Source organism: Aotus nancymaae, unplaced genomic scaffold, assembly GCF_030222135.1.
Source record: "Aotus nancymaae isolate 86718 unplaced genomic scaffold, 86718_ANA_hifiasm-v0.15.2.pri h1tg000003l, whole genome shotgun sequence".
In the NCBI taxonomy this organism is placed as follows: Eukaryota; Metazoa; Chordata; class Mammalia; order Primates; family Aotidae; genus Aotus; species Aotus nancymaae.
Window position 1 is genome coordinate 37891733 of NW_026988414.1, and position 10082 is coordinate 37901814.

General features: G+C 46.7%; 1 protein-coding gene across 1 annotated transcript; it reads left to right on the forward strand.

The window, feature by feature from the left end:
• Positions 1-1161: 1161 nt before the first annotated feature.
• LOC105724508 (protein SPATA31F1-like) lies at positions 1162-7352 on the forward strand. The gene is given in 8 exon segments (XM_012463171.2): positions 1162-1305; positions 1957-2002; positions 2084-2089; positions 2535-2589; positions 3611-5397; positions 5400-6083; positions 6086-6586; positions 6589-7352. Coding segments are annotated over 8 exon segments (3987 nt in total).
• Positions 7353-10082: the final 2730 nt, after the last annotated feature.

The following is a 10082-nucleotide window of genomic DNA, read 5'->3' on the forward strand; positions in this document are numbered from 1 at the left end:
ACTGAATGCCTACCATGTCAGTGGGGTAAAGGATGGGATACTGGATGAATGTTCAAAGATTTTGAGCCTAATAATTTTTTTCTCCACTTTTGCCTGTGACCATCCTCACCAGGGCAACACCTTCCAAGGATATTCAGAAATCACTGGACATTAGGGAAGTATTGCAATACTCATGGAGGTTAAGCAGGTAACATAAATGTATAAATTAATGGGCAGAGTATAGGAGTGAGGGGTCCTGAGGCTAAACTGGAAAACATCTGCCCTGCTTTAAACGTTTCCAAAATCCAACTCAAACAAACAAGTAAAAAGCCTACAGGCAAACAGAATACATCCAGAGATGAACAGATCCAACCACAAGCAGCAAGCAGTTTGCAACCCATAGCCAGAAAGGGCTACTAATTATCTCTACAGGCATTCATCTCCCTGAGCCAGGCAGAATGCTGTAACAAAGACAGAGGCAGCTACAGAAAACCATGCTTTGGACAGAACTCCAGAAGTAAGCCACATTGATGTTCCTCTACAGATTGCAGCATTTACAATCTCTCCCCACCCATCTGCAAGCTTAAGGCCACACAGCCACCTTGGCCTTTCCCTACTACCCTACCACATCAGCCATGATCCCCTTCCTGCCCGTCTGTTACCAATCACCCATTGCCTGAAACGTCAAAGCTCTGCATTTCCAAGCCATAACCAGACTCCACCCTCCCTAAATTCATGTGTGCTTCTCAGGTATATTTCCAAAACAAGTGGGAGAGTTAGTGGAGGTTCCTCTGGCCTAACCACTCCTTCTCATAAGGTGCCCTGTGTGCCAAAGCACTCAGTTTTCTGAGGACGGGTGACCACACAGTTGTGAAGGAGAGAGCTGAGCCATCGGGCTGGTATAGGGAGTGGAGAGTGAAGACAGACTAGGAAATAGGCACTGCTTATGGCACCTTCAGTCCCAGGCTCAAAAAACCCTCATCTACAGACTGAATCACCACATAAGCTTCCCTACTACATGTGCCTTATGGAACAGGAGGGCTTTGTGATGCAGTCTGGTGGCCTAGTTCCATCCTCTGTGAGGTGGACATGACAAGGCCTAGCACTGGGAGTCATTAGGCACCAGAACCCTGAATGCCGAGATACAGGGATGGCTGATCTCCTGCGAACGAGGTTTAGACCATGTTGAGCCCTACTTTTTTTCTGTGGGATGTTGGATATCCCTTATACACCTATGGCTCCATCTTCATCATTATTCTAATTATCTGGCAAGTGAAAAGGAGCCACCATGAATTGCATTTGGAAGCTAAAAGGAGTTGCTGCCAGGTAGGGCAACACTATGATTCCAACTGAATTAATTAAGCCTCAGATAAGAAGCTTATAAGCTCCAGAGTCCTTCCTTATTTACCCCACTGCCCCTCTCCTCCAATTTTTATGCCATACCTTTAATTACTTTTATATAGTCTTTTCCTTCTCAGAGCCTAAAAGTAATTCCTTACCAGGTCTTCCCTGAACCATACTCTAATTGAAAAGCCAAGAAGCTTGCCATTTGACTTGAATAGAGACCTAGATGATATGGGATCTATCTCACTGGATCCCAGAATACCTCACAGTATGGGGAATTTTTTTGGTTGGTGGTCCTTTAAGGTATTTATAAACTGAAGTCTTTGAGTATTAGAACCATATACTCTTTGACCTGCACCATCCTTTCTCTTGCTTCATCCTCAGTATCCAGCAGGACTTCTCTGGGAATCAGATGGGAGGTACAAAGTTTGGAAAAACCTCCAAGTGAATCAGAAATAAGCAGAGAAGGAAAATGGGGTTAAAAGGTTGAATGGGCAAATAAAATCCAGGAGAGTGTATAAAATACAGATAGATATTTAGAAAGGGAGTGGAAAATGTAAGTTTTGTGTCATTTTGGACATGAAAAAGAAAATGGTGTCCCAGCTTCACATTCGAATGTTTTTGTCTTTTAAGCATCACCAAAAAGTCAGGCAAAGGGCTAGAGATGTAGCATCAACAGGTAAAATCCCAATCTCTCCTCTGACTCCTTTCCAATGTGGGTGTTTCCCATGAATCCATAGTTCCTCTATGACCCCTGGAGCCAAGAGCCATGTGCTCTGCCACTGAAGACTCCAGTTCCCCAGACTGAAACTTCCATGGGTGGGAAATTATATCTTGGAAATATTTTTAAATTCTCTACATTATTCCCATGGGAATAAAGAATTGAGGAAATAACTCTGATTCCTTAGCTGTGTCATTTACTAGTTTTAAAACCTGTGGAAGTCACTTCATCTCTCAGTCTTGTTTACCATAACATTGGCATCTGATGATCCTCTCATTCACAGTATGGTTGTTAAGGTCAAATAAGAATGGGCATAGGAGAACAAGTCATGATTCATTATACTGTGCACAGAAAGAACTTAGAGCATTTATAATTAGGGTTTTCAGTGTCTTCTTGCTGAGAGTGAAAGGCCTCCAACCTCCTACAGATACTCTGAAAACTCTACCACGTCACTGTTTACTATAACACTGTCTTCTGGTTCCTCAGCTAGGAGACTCTCAGGAAGAAGCTGAGAAGCCACAGGAGCTGCTCTCTGTCATGAAAAGGTAATCTATTGCTGTTCAGTCTCAAAACACCAGCCTGACCTGTGGTGATTTTTTTTGTGTGTAGCCTGGGACAAGACTGAGGAGATGGAAAGTGTCTGGGAGGGAGACATACACAGTGGAGGCTGGTTCACTAGTTGAGAGGGTTGCAAAGGCATAATCATCTCAGGAGGAAAGAGTCACCCAATACTGATTTGGGGTAAGGTCATGGTAGCTCTGGAATTCAAGATTTTACTAGTATATTATTTATAAAAGACATTACATGGGGTTCTACTCAGCTATGATATATGTTACCCAGTCAAGAGAATAGATTTTGCATGAGGAAGTCATCCACGTCACATTCTATTTACAGCTATACTCTTTCATGAGCAGACTCAGCTGACCAAGATGAACCCTGCTGATATTACCTCCTTTGGTTCTGTATTCAGGGAGTCCAGTTCTTGGCACAGCCCCAAGACAGGGGCCTATCATCTTATCCTCTTAAGATTTCTAGAGAATAAGACTGATTCCCAGGAGATGTTGGGTTAATTAGCAGGGATAGCTCATAGTCCCAGAATGCACAAATCCCACATGAATCTCATTTTCCACAGTTTGGATGTACTGAATACTAGGCTTTGGGTTTCTTAGCCTCAAATGACACTGTAAGACAAGTTCTACCTTGTGATATATTCCTGATTATGCCCCATCAGCTAACCAACTGACTCTTCCACATGCTTGGCTCCTTTCTCCTAGTTCAGCTTCTCAACAAAGCCAACACAGGACTAAACTCAGCTCCCAGTGCTCTCTGAGGGCCGTGCTCTTCTGTGGAATACCTGAGGCCTTGCCCAATGAGTCCTAAGCCCCAGCCCACCATAACTTACCAAACGGCATTTTCTTAGGAAGAAAAGTAGAGTAGCAGACATGAAGGGGGTACAGGCTTCTAGACTTGCAGGACTAGGGAAGGGAAACGCCAACCCTAGCCCACACTCTTCCAAGAAGGCAGATATCACCCCATCATTAATGTTTGCCATGTTTCCCTTTCCAGTCAGGGATGGCTTCTTCCAGAGGGAAGTGTGTGGTGAATCCTATGTGCAGATCCCTGTTGCCAAATTTGCAACGCTGTGGCTCAGGAGATTCAGCAATTGCCGATGGGTGAGAACAACCAGAAGTCCTCAACTTTATTGAGCAGCCCATCACAGGTCTCCTCTTGCCCAGAGATTTTGTCTGTGTCTAGTATATCCTTTGAGCAGAGTCTAGAGCTCCATTCCAGACATACCAGAGAGCTTTCACAGGCATCTGTAACCCCGACACTGTCACAATTAACAGATCAGAAATCTTTAACCCAGTCAGCTGCCCAGTCAACGTATGCAGATGGCAGCCAAGATTACTGGGCTGATCACCTCCAGCTAGGGCAGGAATTTCAAGTGCCAGATGTGCTACAGGGGCCAAACACAATGGCTTCTTCGATGGAGGAGCCAAGGGCTCCACTGAACCAGGAGGAGATGATGCACAGCAACCCCAGCCTCGTCCAGGGGAACCAAGGCCAGCATCACTTGAATTCCCAGGTTTCCTTGTTGTCCCTGAACCCAGAAACCCTGAATCCGACGCATCCAATGGCCTCGCATATGGTCCTCCCAGTCCACCTGCCATTCCTCAGTCCTGAAGTCCTGAGGCTTCTTGAGGTACATGTTAAAAAATGGATGCATTTCCAGAAGTGGGGGCTCCCCAGACGTGTGGAGGAGTCCTTGAGGCAGCTTATGCCAAACCCACCATTATATTACCACCTTGGAAATGGACAGCCACTTTCTTTCAACCTGAATAATACTTCTCAGGTCTCTCTTCATAGATTTGAGATCATTTCCCACCAGACCTGGTGTTCATGTGTGGCTGGCCAGCCCATCCAGACCTTCTGGGTTTCTGAATGGACTGTTATGAACCCAGAGCAAAGACACCACTGTCAGCAAAGCCCAAACCCTGTGGCTCTAGCCGTGCCCTCTCCAGCCCTTAAGGCCCTAATTTGCCCCGATCCACTGTCTGGGGGACAAGATAATGACTCAGGGACTGATCTGCAGCAGAAATGCAGCCAGCTATTCTGTGGGTTCCCTTCTCTGCACAATGAGTCCCTGTTTGCCACTTTCATGGGCTCTCAAGGCCTCTCCAAGAATGAAAATGTCCCCAAGCCCTCCCTGAAGGATCCTTTTCTCTTCAACAAGCTCTCCTCCCCCAAACTACTGCCTAAAACTCCACCCCAGTCAGCCCCACCCTCTTCCCCACTTTTCCCAAATTGGGTTTCTCCATCTGACCATCAACGAGCTCAGATCAATGTCCCATTTCTGACTCTGGCCGAGCGTGAAACCTTGGAGTGGCACCTGCTACAGAGGCAGCTCCAGCTTTAGTGGGGCTTGCCAGCTCTCCTCCAGATGTCTCAGCACACCCAGTGCCCCATGCAGCATGAGCCCTGTGGCAAAGCTCAGTCTCCTGAGACCATGACAACTTCCCAGCCAGGGAAGTCCATCTCAGTCCTCACCAGGGAACTACTCTTCCCGGAGCATGCCCGGAACCTGCTGGAATTCCACATCCAGAAACAGTTGATTCACCGTCGCTGGGGCCTGCCTCAGATGATCCAGCAGTCCATCCAGTTGCTCCTTACATCCACTGACCAGCAGACCTTGTCCTGCAGCAGCACAGCCCTAGCCAATGTGAGCATCCCCCAGCCTGCAGCTCTAGAGGCCAACGGGGCTTGTGATGTGCCATCACCCACTGTGGCCCCAGTGTCCATCCCCACGCCACACTTGTTAACCCAGGTCAAGGCAATACTGCAGAACCACATTGACTCAAATGTGGACAGATCCACCAGGGCAGGATCCCTGCCTGTGTACGTAGGTCCTGGGACTGCAGAATTTCTGGGGGCCTGGCAGTGGCTCCTTTTCCCTGCATTCCAGAAAGCCGGCTCCTGGAACTGCAGACAGCAAGTGACCCTGACCTACATCACAAAGTTATGCCCTGGATGCCAATGGCCCTTGATCAGCAGCAACAGGCCTTACCATGTACTGCCACTGAACACCCTAAGCTGCTCCGAGTCTTGTCCAGGGAAGCCATTGAGAAACTGGAGACAACTTTACGGCACAAGTATCTGGCCTTCCTGTCGGGGCTGCCTGCTCTGCATTATGTGGCGCTCTCCAGGGCCCTGACCCCGCCAGTCACTAGCCAATCTGTCATCACAGAGATGGTGCCCGGGCCTGTGGAAATCCCAGCAGAGCCTCCGACTCAGATGATTTCATTTGAAGATCATTGTATAAGTCTTGGGCCATGCCCTCAAGACAACAACAAGACTTGTATAGACGTTGCAGAAGAGTTCCAGCCTGCAGTGCCAGTAAAAGGAACAATGGAGACGCTGCCTCTAGAAAGCTGGACACAACCTGCTAGCCCCCACTCACTCCAGACACATGTCTTGACCAAACTAAACTTCCACCTGAGAAAAAAGGTCCTAGAGATACAATTGGGAATTCCCATAAGAGCAAGGAGTCCAGGGAACAAAGTGCTGCAGTTCCTGAGAACATATTCACACAGGAGTCTCTTGAAAGCCTAAACCACCAAGGGGAGACATTGCTCCAGGAACTTCCCATCTCACCAGACACTTCCGCCCCCAATCCAGAATGGGTCCACCTTAAAGAACAGCTGACCAATGAGTGGAAGGCAGTGCAGCAGAACCAAAAGCAATCTAATTCAAAAACAGTACCCCAAAGTTCTGCCCACTGGGTCTCCAAGATCTCACAACCCAGTGGGGACATGACAGAGGCCCATGTGCTTTGTGCTCAGGTGGAGGCCAATGTGAACAACCCCAGTATGGAGGAACCCTGGGGCCCTCAGCCTCAAAGCCCCAGCAAGAGCAACAACCCAGCCCATATCCCCACGTTAGCAGGAAAGAGAGAGGACCCAGAAGAAACCAAAGCAGCCAGGGACCATGGAAAAGGGGATGCAAGGTTTGGGCTCTCCTTAACCAGAGAAGAAAGACCCCCTGCTGGAGGCCAGCAGGGATGCTTCCAAACAAGACACCCCGAGGCTCCTGGCGATGGAGCCATAGCTTTCATCTTGCAGATCCTTGTCAACACAGCCCCCAGCATCACCCTCAGCTTAAGCTCCCACAGCTACCTACAGGAGTCCCTAGGGGGAAAGAATCTGAGAATGACCTGCAAGACCGTCAAACAGAGCTAAATGTCATCCTTGAACCAGCGAGGATTCCTAAGAATGCCCAGATTGTGGTGCCCCTGGCTTCACAGGGTCAGCCTTTCCTGAGCCTACCAACTCAGAGTAAGCCTTTGCAGGGCCAAACTTTGCAAGGCCAGGTTTTGCATGGGCAGGTGATGCCACCCCATACTCACAAGAGGCCCAGCCTTCCAGAGTCTAGCTTGATAAATAAAATTAAATATTTTCTGAAGTGTATTAACCCCAAGACGAAAGGCGAAGGGCATGAAGACTCCATGTACTCAGCTGCTGCAAAGGTGGCCAAAACCAGAAAAGAAAATGTTGCAAAGAGCCCGGCTTCAGCCAAGAACCCTGTGGGGAGAAGTAAGACAGAGAAGCCACCAAGGCACTCCAAGGCCCAATCTCATCCTGCTGAGAAGCTGGTGGGCCTAGCCTTCTTGGATTGTCCCCAGTCCCCAAACAATAAGCTCCAGCTATGCTCCAGACAACGTGGCCCTGCTTCAGCCCCAGGCCACCCCCGCCACTGCCCTTGGCACTGTCCTCGAGCAGCTTGTGCCACCCAACCAGGGCACCCACCCTAGCTCCTGACTGTCAGTTCAGATAGAAACACTGGTCTGCTGGAGAACATGCAGAACCATGAAAAAGAGTTTGCAGGCTCCCCAACTGCTGCATTCCTCCATAGGACCAGTATTGTCATTTCCATAAATAAATGTGCAGGTGGGGCAGGGTGTCAGCAGAAATAAACTCTATATTTCTCAGCAATACGTTGCATGTCTGTTCCTTATCTCCACTGTATTGTGTTAAGGGAAAGTGTGAGGCAGGCTAAAAAGTCCTTCCTGTCTAGGAAAAGAGCTTTAACCCACCATTCAGATGGTTCATTTTAGAGGAGTGCCAAAGTATTCCCTCCCTGAGGAGGCGCTTTTTTGCTTATCAAAACATAATATCTAATATGACAGATGTCATTAGATACAGATGACAGACTCTCTTCTGACTACTCCCTGTTTATACTGGGAAGATCTTTCTAGAAAACCTTTCTGGGAGCCTGCTGTAACCCTGCTGCCTGTTTCCTGTCTCCACTGCCTCTCAGTTGCATGAAATGAAAGCCTCCTGGAATGAAATCACAGTAGAAAAAGGAGAAGGGCTTGTCCTGCAGGCCCAGGTTTCTACCCAACCTATGCCTGGAGTCCTTCTCCACCACCCTCCTTGCCATAATACTTGCTCCTTGAATTTCCCTTCACAGTAACTAATATTGGGCACTCAGTCAGCTGAATCCCCTCCCAGGATCTGCCTGGTGCCTTTCCTTCAGGGGATGACTGCTATACTTTCTCCTGCCATGGACGGCACCACAGAAGCCTGGCAGCTCCAGCCCTTGGTTCTTGTCACCCTTCTACATCTCTTCATTGTGTCCCATTGCATTTCTGAAAACACCAAAACCAATCACCTTGGCTGTCAAAAGAAGATGAGGCTTTTGGAGAATGTCCTATTATCACAGAAAGTGACCAAAAATCTAGAATTTAATGCCACACATAAGTTTAACAACGAGACCAGCAGCTCAAAACTGAGGTGGAACTCTGGCCTTTTTGCTTCTCTCTGGGAATGTCCCATATTTTGCTATCTCAGGGAAATACATAGTTATTATTAATTGAAATATTAGATGGAATTCTCTGAAACCTTTGGAATAAAATGAAGAAGTCCAAGAGGGAGGCTGAGTGGCAAGCTGAGATCTATAAGCAGCTGCTAAGAAATGTAAGCCCCTCCAAATGATATCCTATTCACATTCTCCCTCACACACAGATTAAATGAAGTCCATCCTACAGACCTGCTTTGGAAGGTCTCTCAGTGTAGCTTGCCATACCAAGACATTCCTAGAGATATTTCCTGCTACCTGTTCAGTCAAGCCTCCCACTCCAATCCCAGCACCATCACTAGGTGAGTGACCCACCACCAAGGGCCGCTTTGATAACTCTAGCCACACATCAAGCCTCTTAATGATGGCCATCAAACTCATATTCCCTGGATCCTGTAAAGAGACCTAAGGGGATCTTGTCCTTCCTTCTCCAGTTACTTGGGTTGAGGCAGGCATTGGTCTCCCTGGAAGGAAGACTGGAACCCCTGACCTCTTAAGGAGGCCATGGCAGAACAGCATAGCTCGAGGTTGTGCTTGCTCCACTCAATAGGTTAAAAATGAATAAAAGATTTGGGTCACCCCCTTCTCTCTGGGAGAAAATTTCTGGCTGAAGTGACCAAAAAATGATTTTAGGGTAAGATGATAAACATGAACAAAGGGCAATAAAATATCACAAGGAAAATATTACAAAATTCTTGAGCAAGTGTTTTTGTAATTTTTAGGACAAATGTCTGACCCTGTGGGGAGAACGCAGATACTAAGGTCAAAGTCACAAGAATGGAATGCGGAGAAAAATGAAGTTTAGAATTCTAGCTCAGAGATTTGACAAGTTACTTAACATTTCTGAGCCCCAGTTTCTGTATCTGGAAAAGGGGGATAATTATACATCCATACCCTGAAACTCAATTACTATTAATGTACTGGTGATTCTCAAAGCCACATTTCTGACCCAGTCTTTCCCCTGAGCTCTAAACTCTGTTCAACAATTGACAAAAAAACTCTACCTTGTTACAAAGACAACGCAAATTAATTCAAAATTTCTAAATACACTCCACCTCACCAATTTGTTTTCCAAAATCAGGGAATGTTATCACTGTACATCCACTTTTTTGCTCAGTTCATACATCAAGATAGTCACTGGGTTCTAATCTTGATGACTCACAAGTTAGCCTCCTTTCCTCTATTTTTACTGACTCTCCTTTTAGTACAGTTTCTCATCCTTAACTTGCCTGAATGGTTAAAATATGCCTCATAACCCCAGGGCCTAAGAAAGTAGCTAATGCATAGTAATACATTATATAAGTTGAACCCAAAGTCTACGCTGGGGAGGCAGAGAAAGCGTTACATCTTTGTGATGAGTGCTATAAGGTGTGAGGTTGTGCCATATGAAGAAGTAATTAGCTGGTGAGGAGGATCCCAGAAGGGTCACAATAAAAATTACCTTGAAAAACATCTTCCATTCAACAATTAAAATATTTGAGTACTTACTATGTGTCAAGTACCACGCCAAACACAACAAACGACACAAGCCTTGCCCCAGGGGAGCTCATCATCTCATGAGGTAGATAGTCTCATAGGTTCAAATTGCCTAATCAATGTTTATATTTGGATATCAAATATTCATCTCAATGTCTACAAAAATGAACTCTCAATTCCCTGCTCACTCACCACCACCATCCATTTA